General features: G+C 48.3%; 7 protein-coding genes across 7 annotated transcripts, besides 60 other annotated features; all 7 read left to right on the top strand.

The window, feature by feature from the left end:
• Positions 1–4863: part of a sequence feature (heterozygous, Esmeraldo-like haplotype) that runs on past the window's edge.
• Tc00.1047053506529.280 (hypothetical protein, conserved) lies at positions 141–1640 on the top strand (the record flags this gene model as incomplete). The annotated part of the gene is made up of 1 exon (XM_816868.1): positions 141–1640. The coding sequence occupies one exon, from the start codon at positions 141–143 to the stop codon at positions 1638–1640; it is 1500 nt and encodes a 499-aa protein (XP_821961.1).
• Positions 1838–1867: a microsatellite.
• Positions 1915–1989: a sequence feature (GA-rich).
• Positions 1994–2041: a microsatellite.
• Positions 2092–2174: a microsatellite.
• Positions 2235–2261: a microsatellite.
• Positions 2278–2330: a sequence feature (GA-rich).
• Positions 2339–2391: a microsatellite.
• Positions 2439–2473: a microsatellite.
• Positions 2525–2561: a microsatellite.
• Positions 2642–2666: a microsatellite.
• Positions 2745–2765: a microsatellite.
• Positions 2910–2932: a microsatellite.
• Positions 3171–3231: a sequence feature (G-rich).
• Positions 3256–4800, top strand: Tc00.1047053506529.260 (chaperone DnaJ protein, putative; the record flags this gene model as incomplete). The annotated part of the gene is made up of 1 exon (XM_816866.1): positions 3256–4800. One exon carries the CDS (start codon positions 3256–3258, stop codon positions 4798–4800), a length of 1545 nt encoding a protein of 514 aa, XP_821959.1.
• Positions 3703–3755: a microsatellite.
• Positions 4857–4880: a microsatellite.
• Positions 4864–5333: a sequence feature (haploid, Esmeraldo-like haplotype).
• Positions 5113–5138: a sequence feature (AT_rich).
• Positions 5148–5172: a microsatellite.
• Positions 5265–5297: a microsatellite.
• Positions 5334–5427: a sequence feature (areas merged during assembly that could not be assigned to a particular haplotype. This can correspond to areas where the two haplotypes were merged or to regions with more than two copies in the genome that were merged during assembly.).
• Positions 5344–5391: a sequence feature (AT_rich).
• Positions 5428–5464: a sequence feature (areas merged during assembly that could not be assigned to a particular haplotype. This can correspond to areas where the two haplotypes were merged or to regions with more than two copies in the genome that were merged during assembly.).
• Positions 5465–11147: a sequence feature (heterozygous, Esmeraldo-like haplotype).
• Positions 5471–5615: a sequence feature (T-rich).
• Positions 5766–5788: a microsatellite.
• On the top strand, positions 5820–10094 carry Tc00.1047053506529.250 (hypothetical protein, conserved; the record flags this gene model as incomplete). Its single annotated transcript, XM_816864.1, has 1 exon — positions 5820–10094. One exon carries the CDS (start codon positions 5820–5822, stop codon positions 10092–10094), a length of 4275 nt encoding a protein of 1424 aa, XP_821957.1.
• Positions 10193–10222: a microsatellite.
• Positions 10334–10375: a sequence feature (T-rich).
• Positions 10389–10411: a microsatellite.
• Positions 10482–10582: a sequence feature (T-rich).
• Positions 10826–10852: a microsatellite.
• Positions 11025–11056: a microsatellite.
• Positions 11148–11166: a sequence feature (areas merged during assembly that could not be assigned to a particular haplotype. This can correspond to areas where the two haplotypes were merged or to regions with more than two copies in the genome that were merged during assembly.).
• Positions 11148–11172: a microsatellite.
• Positions 11167–11404: a sequence feature (areas merged during assembly that could not be assigned to a particular haplotype. This can correspond to areas where the two haplotypes were merged or to regions with more than two copies in the genome that were merged during assembly.).
• Positions 11405–11477: a sequence feature (areas merged during assembly that could not be assigned to a particular haplotype. This can correspond to areas where the two haplotypes were merged or to regions with more than two copies in the genome that were merged during assembly.).
• Positions 11414–11484: a sequence feature (A-rich).
• Positions 11478–12121: a sequence feature (areas merged during assembly that could not be assigned to a particular haplotype. This can correspond to areas where the two haplotypes were merged or to regions with more than two copies in the genome that were merged during assembly.).
• Positions 11653–12822, top strand: Tc00.1047053506529.230 (hypothetical protein, conserved; the record flags this gene model as incomplete). Its single annotated transcript, XM_816862.1, has 1 exon — positions 11653–12822. One exon carries the CDS (start codon positions 11653–11655, stop codon positions 12820–12822), a length of 1170 nt encoding a protein of 389 aa, XP_821955.1.
• Positions 12122–12980: a sequence feature (heterozygous, Esmeraldo-like haplotype).
• Positions 12885–12931: a microsatellite.
• Positions 12946–12967: a microsatellite.
• Positions 12981–13473: a sequence feature (areas merged during assembly that could not be assigned to a particular haplotype. This can correspond to areas where the two haplotypes were merged or to regions with more than two copies in the genome that were merged during assembly.).
• Positions 13032–13104: a sequence feature (A-rich).
• Tc00.1047053506529.224 (hypothetical protein, conserved) lies at positions 13152–15065 on the top strand (the record flags this gene model as incomplete). The annotated part of the gene is made up of 1 exon (XM_816880.1): positions 13152–15065. One exon carries the CDS (start codon positions 13152–13154, stop codon positions 15063–15065), a length of 1914 nt encoding a protein of 637 aa, XP_821973.1.
• Positions 13474–20781: a sequence feature (heterozygous, Esmeraldo-like haplotype).
• Positions 15072–15104: a sequence feature (AT_rich).
• Positions 15345–15379: a microsatellite.
• On the top strand, positions 15517–17496 carry Tc00.1047053506529.220 (hypothetical protein, conserved; the record flags this gene model as incomplete). Its single annotated transcript, XM_816860.1, has 1 exon — positions 15517–17496. The coding sequence occupies one exon, from the start codon at positions 15517–15519 to the stop codon at positions 17494–17496; it is 1980 nt and encodes a 659-aa protein (XP_821953.1).
• Positions 17911–17932: a sequence feature (AT_rich).
• Positions 17937–17958: a microsatellite.
• Positions 18019–18039: a sequence feature (AT_rich).
• Positions 18097–18134: a microsatellite.
• Positions 18167–18192: a microsatellite.
• Tc00.1047053506529.200 (hypothetical protein, conserved) lies at positions 18216–20231 on the top strand (the record flags this gene model as incomplete). The annotated part of the gene is made up of 1 exon (XM_816858.1): positions 18216–20231. One exon carries the CDS (start codon positions 18216–18218, stop codon positions 20229–20231), a length of 2016 nt encoding a protein of 671 aa, XP_821951.1.
• Positions 20252–20283: a microsatellite.
• Positions 20400–20435: a microsatellite.
• Positions 20562–20581: a microsatellite.
• Positions 20633–20661: a microsatellite.
• Positions 20667–20713: a microsatellite.
• Positions 20747–20776: a microsatellite.
• Positions 20782–21154: a sequence feature (areas merged during assembly that could not be assigned to a particular haplotype. This can correspond to areas where the two haplotypes were merged or to regions with more than two copies in the genome that were merged during assembly.).
• Positions 21041–21070: a microsatellite.
• Positions 21155–21333: part of a sequence feature (haploid, non-Esmeraldo-like haplotype) that runs on past the window's edge.

Raw genomic sequence — 21333 nt, 5'->3', positions numbered from 1 at the left:
GCGGGGAGGAGGAGGAGGAGGGAGAAGTGACTGCTCACTGCCGAGTTCAATCAAACCGCCACCACCACCACCACCGCCGTTAACGTCGTGGAAGCACAAAAACACAAAAACACACACACACAAAAGAACAGCAACAAAAAATGGAAGGCCCGAGGTGGCTCCTCAGCAATAACCTTCAAAATTCACCTCGTGCACCGCGACGGACATCGCCTGTTTGCATTTGGAGGAATGTCCGCTGCCAGGAAGAGAAATTGTCAATTTTGAGCGAGAAGAAAAGAGGTGTACGAACAATTTGTCCGTCGAGTTGCGCCCCAGTTTCAGGCGGTACACGGCAGCCTAACACCAAGATGTTTGCAGCTGTCCCGGAGAGGGTGTTGTTGTCGAAATCATCTCCCAGGGTCCTGTCTTCCCGTCGGCCTGATAACTCTCTGAGGGCTGCGCCACCGGCATCCGCAAACGGTGCTGCCGGTGGCGGTTCTGATGCATCACATGTGAAGAGGGATGAATTGCGGCGGGCATTTCCCAAGAGGTTCATACAAGAGAAAATTGAGTTCCAAAAGGGATTTTTGAAACAACGAAGAGAAACTCCAAAAAGTTCCACACCGCGGCGACGGGAAGTTTCCAACGAGTCCATGCAGTCGAAACGGCAACGGCTTTTTTCTTCGATATCCAATTTACAAAATAAGAACAATGGTGCCAGCTCCAGTCGATCCGTTGGGTCCGCCATGCAATGTGTGTCCCCAAGAATGATTTCTCCGCCATCCTCCGTGGGTAATTGTGGGCGACAGTCTTCGAGAGGTCAGCAGAAAAACGATGTCTTGTGTCCTGGCCAAACATCACCTTCTCCAACACCGTCAGATGGCTTTACAACACGATCGATGCAAAAGCAACTTATTCGTAAGCAGTCAATACCCATCCCGCCGGCAAGGCATGGGGAGAAGAGGGGGCCAGAGACACATAGGCACTATTTACTATGCGGCAGCGAAACCTTTAGGCTCAATTCTGGACGCCATCCTTCACAACAAAGTAGCAGAGTCCTCTCTTTGTCGCCCAGTCCGAATGATGTGTTTCATGACACACCAATTCAAAGTGGCCTCTATAGCGGCCGACGGGGTTACTCAGAAATCAGGATGCTTGACCGTTCTCCTACCCTCTCCTCTGGCCGCAGCAGTCAACGTCCCTTGCCGCATTCTTGCCCTCTACCGGACCGACTGCTGGCGCGTCGAAGCACTCTCACCCATGAGTTTGACTGGCCACTTCTAAGATCCGCCACGAGTTCACGTTCCTCTCACCTAATAAGAAGGAACGCTCCCATAAAACCTATGAGGCGTACAACAGAGAGGGAAGTGTTAACACCGCAACAGTTCCTTGCTGTTCACCTCCCATCGTGTGAATTTGACTCGCTTCTGAGTTGCGTCAAGGTGCAGCGACCGGCGTCGGTAGCAGACGGCAACGACAAGGATGCCGATTCCATACGTGAGGGGGATTATCTGTTTGGGTGTGAGAACAAACCCGTGTTAGACATTGATACCCTGGTGAAGCGGGTACAAGAGGCCCTGGAGAGCGGCTGTGAGTGCCTGGAGATGGACGTTCTCCGCGGCTCGGTGCCTGTTGTCGTGCGAGAACGGCTTCGGGTGTAATGGACAGACGATAAACTATAAATCACCCCCACACAAACAAGTAAACACATATAGGGGCATACATATATGCGCACAGCATGAAAGAGGGGGTGCATGTGTTAATGTTTGAGAAGAAAGAAAAAAGAACAACAACAACAAACAAAAAACAACAACAAAAGGGATGAGCGCTCATTGAGCCAAAATATTTTGTCCGCTCCTTTTTTTTCTTTTTCTTTTTCTTTTTTTTTGGTGGGTGGGTTGTCTTTGTTGGTGTTATATTTCGAAAGGTGTTTGTTTTCTTTGTTTTTCTCTCTCTTCCTCCTCTTTCTCTCCCCACCTTCTCTCTGTTTCTCTTCCCTCCCTTTTTTTCCATCTGTCTGTCTGTCTGCGTGTGTGTGTGTGTGTGTGTGTGTGTGTGTGTGCATGGATGGTTATGATTCATTTTTGGCAACGTTACTCGGGCCAAATTCAGATATATACATAAGTACGTACATGCATGCATGCATGCTTATAACATAAATATATGTATTTATGTATGTATGTTTGCAGGCGCATTGGTCATGTATAGTTTTACGGTTACGCATGTGTGAGTTCAAATGTTACCGATTCAAGAGGTTTTCTTTTTTTTTTTTTTTTTTTTTTGGAGTTTAAAAGCCTCTTCTCTCTCTCCCTCTTTCCTTTTTTTTTTTTTTCTTTCTTTTGTTCTTTCTTCTCGGTTTTTATGATTATTATCATTATTATTATTATTGTTATTATTGTTGTTGTTGTTGTTGTCCTTGGTGGCATGCCCTCAAGCCTCATAGGGGTGCTTCTGCTGCGTTTCTCTCTTTTTTTTTTTTTTTTTTCTTTTTCTTGTGTGTGTGTGTGTGTGCTTCCTTATTGTTCCTGGGATGAATGAAAAGCAGAAGGAAAAAAAATAAAAAAGAAAAGAAAAGAAAAGAAGGGGGAGGGGAAATTGTCCTTTCCTCCTTCCACCCCTTCTCATCTCTTATAATGACGACACGAATATCTTTGAATGGTGGGGACGGATGGATGGATGGATGGATGCTGCACTGAAATGTTTGTTTTTCCTGCTTTTTTTTTTTTTTGTGTGTGTGTGTGTGTGTTTTCTGACGTCTGGGGCCTTTTTTATTTTTATTTTTATTTGTGTTTCCTCTCACCTTCTTTTACTTTGAATGTCTGTGTGTGTATGTGATGTATAATGTGCTTGCATTTCCCTTTTTCTTTCTTTTCTCACCCCTCCAGTGTACGTTACTCACGAATCATAATTCTCTGCGGAGGCGAGAGGCGGTGTGTGTGTGTGTGTGTGTGTGGGGAGGGGGGAAAGGGTCGCTCCCGTAGTTTTAGATTTGAGGTAGCAGGAGAGACCGTCATTCCGCGAGACGAGGGTGGCGGGGTGGTGGTGGTGGTGGCGGCGGCACACAAAAGAAGAAGAAAGAACAAAAAACAAATATATAAATATAAATAGTTAGGGGCTCACTACTGTCGCCTTTTTCCTTCTTATCCACCTTCTTTCCGTGCGCGTAGATTTTTATTTATATAAATTCTTTACCCCTCCCACTCCCCCACCCCCCCCACCCCTTCTTCTCGTTCCTCTTTCTCTCCCTTTTCCGGCGTGTATTTCTGAGTACCAGATATGGATCTCCACTTTCGGGTGTTGGGGCTCCCGCGTGGCTGCGACGAGGCGGCATTGAAGAAGGCGTACCATCAAAAGGCCCTGGCGCTGCACCCGGACCGTAACCCAGGCGGTACCGAGCAGTTTAAAAGGGTCAATGAGGCGTATGAGGCCCTCTGTGTACACTTTCGCCGTAATGGCGGACGTGACTCGGCGAATGTAAGTACGGCAACAGGCGTCGGTGCCGGCAGACCTGGCGCATGTCCCACAGCGGCCTTTTTTACCTTTAAGACGCATTACACCAATGCAGGATCCGGCTTTAAGTACGCGAGGCATCAACACACCACGGAGGAAACAACCCCATTCTTTACAGAGGAAGAACTTTTTGGTTCCCCGCCAGGAGGTTTTACATTTGACAAGCGTTATTCAAGGGCAAAGTGCTTTACTCAGACCGGTAACAGAAAAGCAAACAATAACAATAGTAGTGATGATTACAACAATAACAGCAATAATAACAAGAACGAATTTAACGCCGGAAATTATGGAGGAGGTACTCGATTTGGAACCTCCCAAATGTATGAGAGAGCAGATGAACGCTGGCGCCGTGCTCACGGTGATCGCGTGCCGGTTAGTGGTTATTCCACGCAGAACGGTGCTGCCCCGCCACCAACATTTCCCTCGGAATACCAACAAAACCGACAACAACCCCAACAGGCGCCGAGAACGAGGCCCGTACCACACTCTTCTTCATTTACTGCGGAAGTGAATGGTGGCATGGATGGCCGTCAACAGGGTGAAGGTGTTCGAAGTAAGGCGCGTGAGAGCAATGGAGACACGAGGAGACAAACACAACGAGACGGCCGCGAAGGAAGCAGGACGTACAGTCATTTCACCAATGATATCGAAGAGGATTATGCGGACATTTTTGATCATGACAGTGACGACAGCAATGCTGAAGGGGACGCTTCTGCCTTTGCGTCAACTACCACGCCTGTAAACGACATTCTGAACGAATTTGAGGCGAAGCAAACTCTTCATGAAATGCGTCGTGAGTGGGAGCGGCTAAAGAAAGAGATGGACCGAAAAATGCCTGGAGTTTCAGCGACAGGCAGGAATCCATGGGATAGAAAAGGCGGGAGGGATGCCAATAGGGAGGAAGATTACGTTGTGCACGAAAGAACACCCCCAATGCGCGAGGATGCGGCATTTCAGCAGCATATTCGCGAGCAACAACGTCTTAATGAGTCTCATATGCGAAGCATTATAGGGGAAAAGTTACAGCTGAAGAAGGTTCTTTTTACGCAGCGTTATGCACCGGAACCGGCAGATGTCGCTTTAATGAGTGATAGTGATGTGTTTGTCTTGTGTGAGCTCCTGTCTGAGGTAGGGCAGCGCATGAAAAAGGTATTGAATGGCCGGATGTTGAAGGGACTCTGCAGTCGCTGTTCGGCGGCCCCCAAACTGCAGTGTAATACTATTTTTACCTGCGGCCATACGTCCGTCTGTGCGGAGTGTGCATTGACGTGCGGTGTCTGCCCCGTCTGTGCCGCCGTGCGCTGCTCTTGAAGGGGAGTGCTGATGGGTAGGATGCGAATGGCAAATACCTTTCACTTCTCTTTCCCTTTTTTTTTTTTTTTTTCTTTTTTCATTTGCTGGCGATTTGGCCTTTTTTTCTTCTTCTTCTTCTTTTCGATTCTTATGAAAAAAAAAAAAAAAATTTGTAAAGTGCGGTTGTATGTGTATGAGCATGTAAATGTGTTTGTGTGTGCGTGGAGGGAAGAATGAATTCAAGCAGGCAATGTCCCCTTCATTTTTTTCTTTTTTTTTTCGTACGGATGTAGCGGATGTTGTTTCGCTGCGTGTGTATGTGTACGTATGTATTTATATAAATATAAATATAAATTGCCGGCGTATTTCTTTTTTTTTTTTTTTTTTTTTCGCGGCTGCTGCAGCCACTTTCTTTCTCCCTCTCTCTGCCTGCTTGTCTGTGTATTTGTGTGTGTGTGCGCACTTCTGTGGGAGGGGGGGGGAAAAATAAAAAAATAAAAGAAAAAAAAAAAAAACGTGGGAGGCGTATTTTAAAAAACACAACAAAAAAAGGAGGAGGACAAAAAATTTTTATTTTATTATTTTAATATTTTATTTATTTATTTTTTTCTCTCTTCTCTTCTCTGTTTTAGTGGGCGAGGTGAGGAAAGGCCTGAGAGCACACATACACGAGAGAGGGGGGAGAATCAAAAAAAAAAAAAAAAAAAAAAAAGGAACAAAACAACAAACAAACAAACAAACAAAAAGAACATCAAAGCAGGAGGAAAGAAACAAAATAACTAAAAAAGAAAAAAGGGAAAAAAAAAGAAAAAAAAAAAAACAAGAATAAAAAAGGGAGAGGGTGCGGTGGTGTTTGAAAAGGCAAAACGGACACTCGGCGGAAACTCTTCACCGCGTCCTCGGATCGCATCTTCGGCTCCAGCGAAAGTAGTGGCATTATTTCACTCGGAGAGAACACGCAGGCTGCCTGCCACACGGACGCAAACAACAACAACAACAACAACAAGAGAAAGGAGAATAGAGGGCAACGAAGGGAAATGCAGGAGGATTACCCTGTGAACCTACGCGTCGAGATGACGCCTGATGGAAGTTCGGTTGTGTTGCCGGGCAGCATCACCATCACGCGCACAACTATTTCTGTGTTTAAGCTTTGCGAGGCAAGTGATGAGGAGCCGCTCTTTGTTGGTGTCTGCTCAGTTCCACTCATAAGGTTTGCGCGGGTGCCGAGTACGGTCCTTACCTCTGCAGATTCGCTCGTACTGACGGGCGCCTCTGGTCATCTCTTTATCAACGCCGCCCTTTCTGCTGGAATTGTCCCCGCAAAGGACGGGAGCACCGTCAGCGCACGGACGGCGTCCACCAGCCTCTTTCCCGGATCGTCCAGGGAGGAACCGACCGGCGATGAGCTCCAGCGACTGGACAATCCGGCACGATGGGGAAATTTGCGTCTCGATTTTCCCAGTGATGAAGATTACGATCGCTGCGTCGAGGCACTTCTCGCACGCCACGCAGAGGACATTACGGCGGAGTATATGCGTTCCACGCGCCTCGCCGGAAATAAAACTCAGACAGCAGAAAAGATCCCGAAAAAGATTCTCTCGGTCCGCGCAGCTGATGAATCCATTGCAAGTAACAGAAGCCCTAACCAACGCAGCCGCAACACGCAGGACTACACGGTGACCAAAGGGGACCTCAGCGAATTTATGCAAAGCTGCCGAAGTTCACCCATGGAGTTGGGGTCTCCGAGAGGCGACTCGTATTTGGTCCAGGCCTCCAAAATACCGGCGAGCCGACCGAGTGAGAGTTTTAAAGAATTGGGAACACCACAAAGCGAACTACGCACTCCACATGAAAGCCAACACGGTCGCATTCTGCCCAACCGGAGCCACCCAACAGCCAGTCAACGTGAACTTCCGACACCGCATGCGTCTCTTAATGGCTCTAATTTCATGCAGGGGTCGCCAAGTGCCAAGGGGCTTCCCGTACGCAGCAATCCCACAAACAGTCGCCGGGAGCTTGGGACACCGAGTGAGTTACGCACTCCACATGAAAGCCAAAACAGTCGCATTCTGCCCAACCGGAGCCACCCAACAGCCAGTCAACGTGAACTTCCAACACCGCATGCGTCTCTTAATGGCTCTAATTTCATGCAGGGGTCGCAAAATGCCAAGGGGCTTCCCGTACGCAGCAATCCCACAAACAGTCGCCGGGAGCTTGGGACACCGAGTGAGTTACGAACACCACAAGGATCTAGAATGGATAGCGTGCGAGAACTGCCACCTGACGCTGTCTTGATGCCAAAATCATTAAATAATAACAGCGTCCATGCACAAACACCACACTCGACCAGTTCTTTACGCACTGGGGACGACTTTGGGCGTACACGACATCCAGGCTCCGTTGGTCGGCCAACGTCGCTTGGGCCAAATGCAGTTCCCAGCACGCCGGGTTCGTCTCACGCCATGCATGTGGCACCAGCGTCAAGCCAAAATGACGACCCTGTCGGTAAATTTCCCTACCAGTCCCCGAGCGATTTGACTGTGACACAGCGTTCGTCTAGGGCCCGCACGGAACATCAGAGGTTCCTCCGCAATGTGATGAAGTTCATGCATCACCGCCTTCACCTTATGCAGTATTTGCATAAGGAGTTGGTGCACGAGGCCTACCTTGTGGAGGAGGCGAAATTATTTGGCGGCCGTGGCCGTGGCTCTCGAAGTGCCTCCATGAGCCGCTCCCTGAGCCACTCCCTGAGCCACTCTATCAGCCGACCGACAAGTGTTTCACCTCGTTCCTCACGTCGCGTAGCACTTTCAACTATTGCAGAAGAGTCATCACGGCTTCGTGAGATTGAGGCACGTCTGCGTTCCGTAGAAAAACTACAACGTGAGGCAGAGCAGGATCGGCAGGAGGCCCTACGTCTACGTAATGAGGCAGAGAAGAAGCTGGAGGCTGCCTCACATGAACTTGCGAATGCGCCGCGCCATAGCTTTTCATCGCGCAACATGATGGAACCACAAAAAAACGATATTCCCGTCCGTAGTCAGAGTCCAATTCTTAGAACTGGACAGCAGCACCCTCTCCAGAAGAATGACAGCACTGATGTTTTGCATGCACCATATCCAGAGAAACATCGTGGAAGTGAATTATCTCGCATGAGCCGACCGTCCACCGTACTGACAGGAAGCGGTCAATTGGCGTTTGCATCGTCTCAGCAACTTCACCATTTTCAACCTGCAGAGGCTTTGACGGAAGTGGAATATTCTAATACCATATTGGATCGCTACATTTATGGAGATGAGTGGCATCTACTGTACCCTGTGCGAGAGGAGGATGTGCGCTTCTGCGCATTAATAGACACATGCCTAATTCTGAAGTTACCGCGCCGTCTTGTGACCATCACAAATGTTTCTCTGGATCAACCAGGGATGCGCATCACGGCGGAGATTCACCATAGCCGTGACCATTTACCACGTGAAACGATAGAGCGTCGTTTCACTACTCAACCTTTCTTGTTCTTGAAACGGCTTTACGAAATCCGGCATTGTTTTCCCGAGTCCCCTGCTGCTTTAGGCCAATTCTACCGCGGCAACCGTCATGGGTCAAGGGGTACTTCTCGAGCAGTCACACCGAGGGGAAATCACACCAACTCGCTTTCTTACTTGCGCGTTGCGGATGAAGAAATTGATTCGGTGGAAGACGGGGACATTACAACGGAGGGCAGCATGACAGGCATGAATGGAAGAATGCGTGAGTTGGAAAGAATCACACAGGAGCGCGTTCAACAACGTGAACAGGAACGCATCCGTGAACGGGAACGGAAACAAAAATTCTTTCAACAAGAGCGTCTTCGACAGCAACTGGGACAGTTGGAGCGGGATGAGGATTCACGACGCAGTCGAATTGTCCTTTCAGAGGCACAAGAACGCCAAGACGCGGGTTGTAAAACTGATTGGAACCATAAAAAACCTATCGCGGTGTTACAGAATGCACTGGAGGTAGAGGAACAAGTTCAGCGTGCTGAAGTGGAGGCTGGTTACGCGCGACAATTGCAGGTATTGGCTCGGGCTCAAAATCGCAACTTTACTTTTGTACGCATGTTTACACAAGAAAGGGAGCGTCGTTGGCGTGTTGCAGATCAGGAGCGTGAGGATCGCCTGGTGCTTGATCTCATGATGAACCCACGTGTGTTGGTGGGTGTTGCATCACAGACAGAGGTGGATGAGCGGTGCTGTCGACAGCGTCTTATAGAGGCGGAGACAAAGCAACGGAGGCAGATCTATGCCAATATGCGCAGTTTTCTTATTGATGTATTGCAGGACAGGGTGGAAGCGATCGTCGGAGATGAGAGAACGGCACGTATGATTTTGGCTGCGGATGAAATGAAGGAATGGCTGGATATTGTGTGCGAAGGCAAGACACCTACAAGCGGGGGTGTGCCGCGTGCGGCGTTCTTCTCACCGCAAGCGTGGCAGGCTCTTTTTGCGGAGGAGGTTGCCGAACGCACGCATCTTGTCAGTGATGAGGAACGTCGTCGACGCCTGTTTCGGCGGGAGTTTGTTTTCACGACGGAGGATGCGGCTCGAAACGAGATTGAGCTAAAGGAGCTTGACGAGCATGTCTTTATGCTTGAGAGCATTATGCATTGTAACCGGGCCATGCTGGAGCGCCGCCGGCAGGAGCGGAAAGATATGACCAATTTGAGCAATGAGGAGCAGTACTACCGCAAAGGGGTATTGAGCGAGGAGCAGGACGAGTGGGAGGTACTTGTGGAGTTGTTTGACTCAGGACTGAATGATGTGCTCGTCGAGGAAGCTGCACGTTTGGCCGCCGAGGCTGCGATGGCGGACCTTGAGAGTCCCCAACGCCGTCGTCGTGTGACTGGTACCCCGCGTCAGGCGAAGCCATTTCACTACATGACGTTTGTGCCAGAGGACATGGACCACCCGCCCAGCGCCAATCTTGCAATTGAGGGCATTCTTGGCTGCAGCATCAACAAGAATCTTGAGGTCACAAGCATCGAACGCCCGCTGCCGAAGGTGGAGGAGGACGATCTGCAGTTCCAGGCAGGTGACATGATCCTTGACGTCGCTGGTTACTCCCTTCACTCCTTGTCCCACCTGCGGGAGGTGCTGTCAAACCGCACGATGCAAATCCAACACGAGGCTCGCGAGGAGTTTGTGGATTTGCCGGAAGAGGAGCTTACCGTGAACCCCGCCCTGCAGAAGTACGTTGACGTGCTGTGCGAGCACCACAACTTCCTCGTTCAGGTGCTGCGTGGCTGTGACATCTTCCAAATCATTGTAAAGTCATGATTCTGGTAGTGAGAATGCGGATGCCGTACCACAGTAGAACGGAGAGATAGGGAAATGAAGCGGAATGCCGCTATCGGCTGTGCTGTTGCTGTTGTGCGCACACAAACACGCACACACACACACACACAGAGAGAGAGAGACTCATATGTCACATACGTTGGGTAGGGGGAAGGGCATCACAAAATCTCCCGGCATTCGGAGTCGAGCCAAAAAAAATTACGAATGAACATGTAAACTAAAAAAACAAAAAAAAAAAACAACAAAAACAAACAGAAACAAAATTGGGCCCAATTGGTGTGTGTGTGTGTGTGTGTGTGGAATATGTTGACTGCGGTTTGTTGGATGGAGAAGGAAAGAAAGAAAAATGAGGAGCAAATAATTTAGAGGAAGAAGAAAAAAACAAAAACAAAAACAAATAAAACGGAAAATAAAAGAAACAAAAAACAAAAACCAAAAAAAAAAAAAAGAAAAAAAAAAAAAAGAAAGAAGACTTATTTGTCGTTAAAATGCACGGCGGTTTTGAGCCGCGAGGAAGAGAAGCCAAAGCCCAACAACAACAAAAGGGAACTTTTTGACATGCATACACCCATACATGTATGCATGCCTGTTTATCTCTTTCTCTCTCTCTCTCTGTGTGTGTGTGTGTGTGTATGCTTGTCTAGAGTACAGTGGTGTGTTTGCCATACGACATATATATATAAATATAGTTATCAGCACTGTGATCATCATTGTTTTTTTTTTTTCTTTTTTTCTTTTTTATTATTGTACAACTTCATGATTTTATTTTCTCATTTTTGTTAATTTTTATTGTTTGGGTCCGAGGTGATTTGCCATTTATGTATTTTATGTATGTATGTATGTTTATTTATTTGGCAGCGGGTGATGGAGTGAAATAAAAAAGGGGGAGGGGTGAGAGAAAGAGAGAGAGAGAGAAAAGGGAGAAGAAGAAGAAGAAGAAGAAGGGGAGAAGTCGTGTATTCATGTAGAAACACCCATATACCTCAACACACATATAAATGTAGACTGACATCTCTGGATTCTGCGGACGTCAATGAGAGAGAGAGACAGAGAGAGAGAGTGGGAAGAGGATTTCTTTAGCGAAAGTCATTGGGGGATTTTATTTTATTTCTCTACGTATGTATACAACATTTATTATTATTATTATTCTTTCTTCTCCCTTTGGCTGCCTTCTCAATCCGTCTATGCGTGGTCGGGGGGGTGTTACATGTCGGATGTCATCCACACGGGGAGGCAATAGAGAAAAAGCGAAGATCCATGCGAGGAACAAAAGATGCATCCCACAGTGGGTGTTGATTCCCTTTTTTCTGTTTTTCTTATTGCCGTTTTTTTTTTTTTTTGACTTTTTGTTCATTTATTTCTTCTTTGTTTTGAGGTTCCCACACTCACCGCATTCTTCTCTTCTGCCTTTTTCCCGCTTCTTCTTCGACGGCACTTTAACGAAGACGGCTGAAACACGGGCCAGGCGCTGTTTTCTGTCGTGGCGGTTTGGTCAAGGGGCCCGTTCCGAGCATTAATGGCTGCATCTGGAGAGCCATAGATGCGGCGAGAGGTGGCAAGTGACATTTTGAATAATGATTTGAGCTCTCCTGGAAGGTATTTGGGGCGTCGACCGCTCTTCACGCTGGGATGGGATATGGTGCTTGCAGAGGAGTCTGCGCCGCAGTTGCAAGCCGCTACCACCGCTGATGTCGATAGTGGCGTTGAGAATGGGAGAGAAAAACAGGGTGGTGAGGGCGCTGCTTTGGGTGGTGATGCCGCATCAACGTTGTCGATCATGGCAGAGATGCAGCACAGCGGTGGTACGGCGTATGCCGCACGTGTAGACGCCTGGGTGGAGGAGACTGCGTTGGCCCCTAGTAGTACGCAGGCAACGGTGGGGGAGGAAATAAAGGGGCGGCATCCACTTGCGATGTCTCACTGGAGCCCGCCCGACGAATCCCCACCGGCGTGGACGAGACCGTCATTTGTGGAGAGCAGTGAACATCCACCGTCCCCACATGCCGGGCAGGTGGTGCGGCTGCAGGAGGTGTTTCCCGCCATAGGGGGACGACGCCATCGACGCATAGAAGAAGAACGGGCTAAGGCAGGAGAAGGAAAAGAGGATTGGTTGTTCCCCGAACGGCAAGACAAGAGGGAGGTGGAACCATCTGCGTCGGTTTCTGAGCGTCGTGTGTCAAGAGAGACCAAACAGGAAACAACGCATGTCTTTGACGCTACTCACAGCGGGAGCAGTTCGACGATGGGAGGAGGGGCGGGGAGGAGAGATAAATCCCCGTTGATGGAGTTAGAGAGAATCACCCATTCATGGCAGGAGATTATGCAGAAAGCTGGAAGGGGAGGCAGCAAGGAAAAAATAGAGGAAAGAAGAGAGGGGAAGCAGTCATGCGGGTCGCCACGACTACAACAGCCGCATTTGCATCCGAATCATTCGGGGCAGCGGGAATGGGACGCAATAGATACGCGGCAAGAGGAAACAGCCATGACTGCAGAGGCTGTCATGAACATGCAAAGAGCCGCGGATGAATTGGCACATCGAGTGCTAATGGCTGAGCGTGAACTTGCTGAGCGGCGCGCGGAGTATGCGGCACTGCGTGAGGACATCACTCGCTGTCTCGAGGCAATGGAGTTGCCTTTGCGGAAACAAAAGAGATTCCTGCGTGAATTACAATCTGAGAATCAACGCCTTCGTCGCTTGCTGGGTTTATGAGCGGGTGAATAAGTTGGTTGGCGTATATGTACCTGACGCTGAGGAAAGAGGCGGCAAAATAAACAGACATACACACACTCACACACATACACAAACACGCATGCACACATGAAAGGGAGAGAGAAAAAAAAAAAAAAAAAAAAAAGGAGCGAGAAAGAAAATGACGTGAAACAGGAGAGCCATGCACTTGCTATTCATTTATGCACGCATTTATTTTATTTTATTTTATATTTTTTACTCTTTTTCCTTCATGTTTCTTTTTTTCTTTTTTTTTTTCTTTTTGGCGGGGGTTATTGATTGGTGTTTTGGTTTAGTTCCTGCTGCTGCACATGTTTCTTAACCCGTGGAAACGCGGCTTTACACGACTGCAACGTCGAATAGGCTTTTGGCCGCGGTTTGTGAATCGGCGTCTGCTTTTTATTTTGACGGTACTTACATTAATCAATTTGTTGCTTTTCTACTTCACGAAATTCAACTATGAACATTTCACGGGTAAAACTCAGGGGCGGGGTCGACGCAGCAAAAGTCATTTGATAGCCCCACCATCACAATTTCCACATCCTTGGGCAGGGACGCTTTGGAAGGGAGCGGCGAAAAATGCGAATACACCATCGCTGAGTTTACTGTTAAGTGGATGTCAACCGCTGGACACCCTACCGAAGATCTCGCCGGAGCCAAGCGTGTTTCCCGAGGGATTTTCCCAAATGAACTGGTCATGGGCCAGGAAGGAGTATACCGTGTTACTGAATCAAACGACGGAAAACGTGACGCAGAGCTCGGATAAATTTAAGGCTATTAAGACATACAAAAATCATGGCATTTTGTTACCCGAGCTTTCAAATGGTACTCATAGTGACAAGAATAAATTTGTGGAGGTTGGCGCGAAGCCACAGCCATCTGAAGAGCTTGAAGCATGTTACGCCAAGGAAGCACGTCTTCCTGAGTATAATGTGAAAATCCGTAATGTGCTGAAGAGACATGTTGGCTTGTTGCAATTTTGCGACCCAACAGACGTGGACTACACCCCGAGCAAGGATTTTGCCTGCGTGGCGTACCTTAAAAACCCTGCAAACTGGTTAGCGCTGAAGCCCATGTCAAGTATTCTTTCGTACGGACGTACGATTAAGTTACTTCTCTCCTTTCGTCACGGCAACATCACGGCAGTGGTTAAACTTTCCCAGAAGGGATTTGTACTGGAGCCGGCGAGCGAGACTGTGGCGTTTCATATGGACCGAGTCCTTGGGTTTCGGCGTGTACCGCCAACAGCGTGGGTGGAGTTCCCTGTGGATTACATTAAAGCTGCCGCCGCCACGCTTGGGTTCTTCTATGTACGTTGGATGGAAACCGCGGTGTTTACTTCTAAGCGGGGGAAAGCGGCCACGTCATTGTGTCAGGATCCACGTCTATTAAATACACTTGGGATGCCGAAGCCGAGATGTATTCTGGCATCGGTACAGCTTTGGACTTGGGACGTGGATAAGGCAGAGAATTCAATCTTTGGGGATTATATACTGCATCAAGGGGCGAAGGGAGGGGCGCATGACGACAAAAAACGTACCGGCAAAAACAGTCATGAGGACGATGATGATTGGATTGTAAATTGTTGTGAGGAAAACAAAAGCATAGGCAGTGGAGATAAAGAAGAGACGAAGCTGACAGTGTTGCGGGAGTTGATGACACGTGAGCGTTGGGATCAATTGGCATTTGATGCAATTATTGCCAACTATGATCGATGGCGGGGGCACAACACAAATGTGGTGGCGGCATGTGCACCTATGCTGCCCTGTTATGCCGCACGGGCCAAACGCGTATGTGAGCAATCCTCTAAAAGCACACCGCGGTACATCTTTCTTGATCAAGGGAGCGCGTTTTACATTAATGGCATTGCAAACACGAGTGTTTTTTACCCGCAGCGTCACCCACCATTTTGTCATGTTAATCGAAAAACAATTGAACGTCTGGAGCAAGTTGCCCTCTTTGCTATTCGCATGGAGGATGCCACAAGCCCAATCCGTGCTGAGGCGCCTCTCATAGCGGCCGTGACAAATAGCACGATTGCAGATTTTGAAAAGAAGCATGTGGGAGATGCCATCTACTCCCGTCTTTTGTTGCCAAGACTGCCACCGAAGATCGGAGTCATTTTGCCTCATTCTTTGATAAAAATGGCATGTTGTCGTGTGTGGTCCATCCTTGCCCACCGCACACGATGTTTGCAAACTCGAGGGAGGTCGAGCCTCTTTTGACACAACTTTTTTTTTTTTTTTATTTATATATATATATATCCTTTTTTATTATCATTGTGAAGAGGAGCACCTGTAGTTTTCAGGCTTTTCTTCTACGGGCTCACTTAAATGTCTACACATGCAGAATGAAGAAAATACATTTTACGCTCTGTTTATTCTTCTCTTGCAATTCTTTTTTCTCTCCCTTCTCCCTCTCTGTTTGTGTGTATGTATGTGTGGCATCTTTTTTTTTTTTTTTTTGTTCTTTTGGAATGGGTGGGTGGTAGCTTTGTTGTTTTTTGTACATATATACCTATACCTATATATATATATATTTGTGGTGGGTGGGGGTGAGTGTGATTGGCAAAAACGGTGGCTCCCATTTGAGCGGATATCGGCGTTGCTGCACAGTGAGGGCGAGGGGAAGAGAGCATTGCAGCAGCAGCAACAACACGAGGAGACGGAATAGGCAATGCCCGAGTATGCGACAACAGACATCTCCGCTGCGTCAGAGAAGAGCATAAGAAGGAGGAGGCGGAGGAGGAGACATGAAATGTCCGTAGAGTTCAATCGAGAGGCGCCTCGTGCCACAGCCCAGCGTGGCCATAGCGAGAATATGGATAACGGCGTGGCTGCATGGTGTGCGACGGAGAAGGGGCATGTAAACATCTCGTCCATGCCGTGGTATTCACATGCGCCGAGGCAGCGGGATGCATTTACGAAGAGATTTTTACGTCTTCGTGCGGCGTTGGCCGTACAGGAAATTGTGAAGGAGGTACGCACACTGATGCGGAGTTGTTGCCTTCCAACAATAGATGTTGATGTGTTGGAGAAATACATCATATCTCCTTTGGAGCATGGAGGAAGAAGGGGAGAAAAGACAAGCTTATTATCTACATCTTTATCAGGAGAAGATGCCGTCAAGACGTGTGAAACAACACCTTGCAACTTATATGAGAATATAACAAAGAAAGGCAGTTTTTCTACGGACATTCTGGAGACACGCTCGCCATGCGTGACGTCGGTCCCTACCGTCAAACCGGCATGCAATCATGATGATGACTCTGGCGTGAATGACGCCGCCGTAGGCCCCCTCTTTACCCCAGTGACAGGAGGCACGCACTCTCGGCACCCCGTCTGCCATGAAGCATTGAGCAACCACGAAAAAAAGAGGATGTTAGCAGAGAAGCGGTCGAAATTTGGCCATTGTGTCTCGAACCGCTTAAACGCCAACTCTTATAAGCATGTAGCAAAGACATTCTTAGGAAGTCGGCCGTCCCCGATTGGGGCTGTTGACGATGTTGCCAATTCTGTTAGAGGCATGGAGGCTGTAGGACGGAATGAAGCAGCCGTTGCTGACATCATGCAACTACGCCGGCTTCTTCTGGAGCATCAGGCTCAGACTTTGGCCGTTTTGGACGCCGTAGAACAACGAGAGACGATCGTGTCGAAATTACGGGATTTTTTGGCGATGGCAGCGTCTGATCTCGGCACTGGGGCGGTTTCCACAGAAATGGATGACGAGAGCAATGGAGACACGACGCAACGGCGTGGCTCACACATGGGATTACCGCGACGACGGAGTTTGCCGGGGCAACTGCAGCCCTCTGTGGTTCCACGGCGGCCCGTCACGTTTGCAGATGATGCTGTTGCGGTGCCGTCTCGAATTGGGGCGTTGGTGAAAAAGAGACGTTACTACCGCCGTGGTGTTCTTTACTTTATGCACCAATTACAGCGGATCTCTGTGGTGCTGCTACATGCCGTCCGCAGCTGGAGGAAGTCACTCAGTGGCAATTACCCGTTTGTCGTCAAGGGGCACAATTATCTGCTCCGTATGGCATTGGAGATGGCGGATTTTTCAAAGGAGCCCACACTGCTGCTGTTGTTTCCCTCCGGTACTGGGCCAAAAAGAAGAATGCGGGTAACAAAGGGTTCTATCGAGATGGATTTAGAGAACGTTTTTTTCCCCGAATCCCTGCAGTACTTTCCACTTCTCTCGAACATGCCAAACCTGGCGGAATACCGCAAACCACCAGCAATGACAACCAGCGGCAGCGCGGCGGCCTTTGCGTCGAGTGAAAAGAACCTCGGAAGGGAAAGAGAATGGTTTCTACCTTTGACGCGAACAGCTTGTGCAGGCGAAGTTTACAGGAGGCAGAAACCTTTTTCGAAGGGAGTCCCGGCGGATGTTGCGTACCTTCGTTGCGTACGCGCCGCAGAGGTATTTCTTCACCGTGAAGTTTGTGTTCAAATGAAATTATTGTGGCGAAATTTCATTGCATGTGCTGAGGGGCGGTACCCGCCGCTGCTGCGAGGTGTTGGCGAGTTGTGTGGTTCCCGTGACAAAATGGTGCGACTGCAGTCCCGCCGGTGGCAACACAAGTGGTATCGGCAGTTAAATGACATGCTTTCCTGTCTGGAAATGGGGAGTTCTGCCTTGTGTAGAGATTAGGTTGTGTTTCCTTGTTCCTTTTCCCTCCTCCCCCCTTTTTTCTTTTCTTTTTTTTGCTGTTTGAAGTTTTTTTCCGCACGACCAGGGAGACTTTTTCATTTTTTTTTTTTTCTCTCTCTCTCTCTATTTCTGTTGGATCGTTTCTGGATGGTTTTGTCTCTCTCCTTTTGTGTATTTATTTTTTTGTTTTTGGTTCAACATACATGGATAAGTGGGTTTTCCGTTTATGGAGTACATGTTTGTTTCCCACACGAAGGGAAGGGAAACGAGGGCTTGTCTTTGCCCTTGTAGTTTTTATTTGAAGGTGTGGCTTGAATCAACAGCATTGAACCGAGTGTGTCCTTCTTGTTTCCTGTTTTGCAGTTTATTTATTGACATCCATGAGGAGAAGGTGAGAGAGGAATCTGCGTGTACTTATATATATATATATTTATTACGTAGTGTGTGTGTGTGTGTGTGTGTTGGGAGGTGGACATCGTGATAAAGGGGAGTTACCTTCATTGCAGTTGCTACACGACGCACATATATATATAAATATATATTCTTACGCTTTATGCTCCTCACTTGCCGGTATTTCTTTTTTTCCATCTTTGCCTTGATTATATATGTACACTTATATATGTATATATATATATATAGTGGCTGTTCTTATTATTAGTTTAGTTTGCAGATATATATATATATATATATATATATTTTGTCTGCATGAAAGGAAGGAAATGTTGGAAATATTTATGTTGTTTCTGTACGGTTGGATTGCCGGCGTCATTGCCGTGCCGATCTGTTACCTTTACGGCCTTGAAAGTTTTACACAATTTGTGCATTGTGGAAATAAAGTCTTGTGGTTTTTGTACGCATACCTTTCTGGAAAAGACGTTGCCGCCACCCATTTTAGGCAGACGAGCTACAACGAGAGTGCCATTAGCAGCACGTCGTTGAGCGCTTTGTACTCGGCGGACTCAAAAACACCACTGCCGGATACGACAGGCGTCTCGCCTGCGCGACACATGTCCGTGTGCCGACTCTCTTATTTAACGGATCACAATGTGTTTGGCGCGGCGCATGACTGCCGGTTGGTGCTGCACGACAAGTACTTGTTTGTATACGAGGTGCAGAACTCGCACGGGGTTGGCAGCCACGAGCGTGTCATCACTGGGGAACGGTTGAGGGGTCGTGTGCGAACCGATCGCATCGTTGTGCAGCCCTCTTTTCTGCCGGGTGGCAGCCGTCGCGGGGGGAATGCAGGGGCGGTACACGGACACGTGTTGCACATCCGTCCCCGCGACGGCGGGCCTTTGTTTGAGGGCGATGAGGAGAATAGGGAAGGTTCTCCCTCAGTGACGTACGCGTCTTTTCGTGGTGGCACCGCTTCGAACTCAGGCATGACGCGAAGTGCCAAAAACAACGTGGGTGACAGCACCGTTTTAAGTGTGAACGGGATTGTTAAGAGTAGCAGCGGCAGTAGCAACCAAGAAAAGGTCTATGGATCCCTTGCAGTGGCGGAGAGTGACGCGGAATCTCGTCCCGGGAATAAACACACTATCGTTGTGAAGTTCTACTACATGCGGGAGCAGGAGCGGTGGCAGAGCTTACTCGAGGGACAACAGGAGGCCGCGCAGTGGCGGGACTACCTACAGACAATCACCACACCCGATTCATTCAATCTTGTTCTTACGCGTCTTTTCCGACAGAACATGCGCACAACGGCACTGACCAATTTTATAGGAGCAAAGTTGCAGAAGAAATTTGATGAATTGAGCATGAAGAATTTCCCACGTGAGATTGAGGGGCGGATCCTCTTGGATGACTTCCTCATTGGGGAGGAGGTCCCTATCTTTAGCAATTTCTCTTCTCCAAAGATTGTGGCCGGTGGAGAGATGATATTTGACTTTGATCTGCTTTACCGCGGCGGGGCGACGTTGTGTTTGTGTCTCAATCTCACCTACCGCGGTATTCGCATCCCGCACGTTGTGTTCTCCGTAAAGATTAAGTACCTCTCGGCGCGTATGCGTGTTAGTGTGGGACCACCGCCCAGCAAGAAGTTTTGGCTTGGCATCCTTTCACCACCGGATATTCGCCTGGAGGTGCATCAAGGCATGCAGTCCGGCCGGGGATTTCTGCACCGCATCCTCATTTCGCTGCCGGACCTGAGCCCCATCGCATCCAACCTCATCAAACTGTACCTCATGCATGACATGGGCCTTCCTGCCCTGGATGACTTCCCGCTGCCGAGTATAGAAAAGACACCGCCGTCGTCACCGAATGCGTCACAGAAGAAGAAGTGGGATATGCGGTTTGATAGACACAACGCCGTGGCACGTAGCCGGGGTCAAGTCAACCTCAAACAGGAGCCACCGGCATCGGCAACTTTGGAAGAAGCCACAATCGACGGCTTTGGGAGCAACACAAAAGAGGAGAGCGAATTTTTCAGCCCTGCCCGAACCCCAGCGTTGAAAGTAATAGCATCCGTGGATGAGGGTACACACTCTATGGGCCATGGCGATAGCAGCAGTACTGTGAATGTCAGTGGTAGCGTGCTGGCAACAACGGCCACTCTTCGTGAACTCAGTCAAGGAGTCCTCTTGTCGCCTTCGAACATTGCTTCATTACCGCCGAACTCGGAGGACGGGCGGAGGCTGCGGCTAAAAGTTAAGGCGCGTAATGTGATGCGGCTGGCTGTGAAACGCGTTCGCGGAATGCCAGAATCTCTTACTGGGGGTTCTTTTTGGAAGTGAGTCTTCTTTTCATCAGCGGCAAATAAAAAAAAAAAAAAAAAAGAAAAAAAAAGTGAGCTTCTGTCCCTTTTTCCTTTTCCTGCGTTGCTTCATAAATTCTTTTCTCCACATTCCGGAATGATGTGAATCTTCATGACACTATCTCATTGCTAGCGTGAAATATCATGATTTTTTTTCTTTGTTTCTTTTTTCTTTTTCTTTTTTGCTTGTGAACGGAGGCTGCCGAGTTTGATGAGGGGAGGGAGGGGGGGAGATAAGAGAGAAAACAATAGCGGGACAAATACGCATGCACAGAAGGGAGCATCTCCCCCACCTCTCTCCCTCTCTCTCTGTGTGTGTGTGTGTGTGTGCAAGATATATGGCGTTCGGGGTGGATGAGACGGCCAGCCCACATTATTCACTTCTTTCTTTTTTCTTTTTTTTTTTTTTTAGCTTTGTATGTAGACTTGTATAAATAAATAAATATATATATATATATACATGCAGAGTGAAGTGAGCGGTGGGAGGGGCGTGATACACACACACACACACACACACACACACACCAAAAGAAAAAAAAAATTGGTTGCAGCCACTGGCAGAAATGTGAAGTGAACTTTGGATGATTCGCTTCTTTGCAGATTCTTTTTTTTTTTCTTGGTGATCTTCGTGAGCGTTTGTTTACTGCATGTGAATCAATGAGAGGAAAAAAGAGGGGGAGAGAAAGAGAGACAGAGAGGTGGGGTGGGGTGTGGCTTGATGTTTGTTTGTGTGTCATGTAAAGGGGTTGTCAGGACAGTACCGTGCTGTCTTTGATGGTGTTGTGTTCCTTTTCTTTTTTTTTTTCTTTTTTTTTTTTTGTGTGTGTGTTTGTGTGTACGCTGTCATCTTTGCATGCGTTGGGCGCAACATGAAAGGGGTTTACTGCCGCAGGGGATCGGTGTGTGCGTGTGTGCGTATTTTTTGTGCAGCCATCTGTTGGCAGACCACCTCCTTGTTTACATTGCCACTGTGTGCACCTTCCTCCACCTTTTCACGGTAGGGAGCATCGAGTGGCTCGTTGAAGAATAGGGCACATAACCAGAGAACAGGGTAGGGGAGGACAACCAATAGACCCACCCAC

The sequence above is a fragment of the Trypanosoma cruzi genome, genomic scaffold (genome assembly GCF_000209065.1).
Source record: "Trypanosoma cruzi strain CL Brener 1047053516597 genomic scaffold, whole genome shotgun sequence".
NCBI classification, from domain to species: Eukaryota; Euglenozoa; class Kinetoplastea; order Trypanosomatida; family Trypanosomatidae; genus Trypanosoma; species Trypanosoma cruzi.
This window is presented reverse-complemented; position numbering and strand designations above follow the sequence as displayed.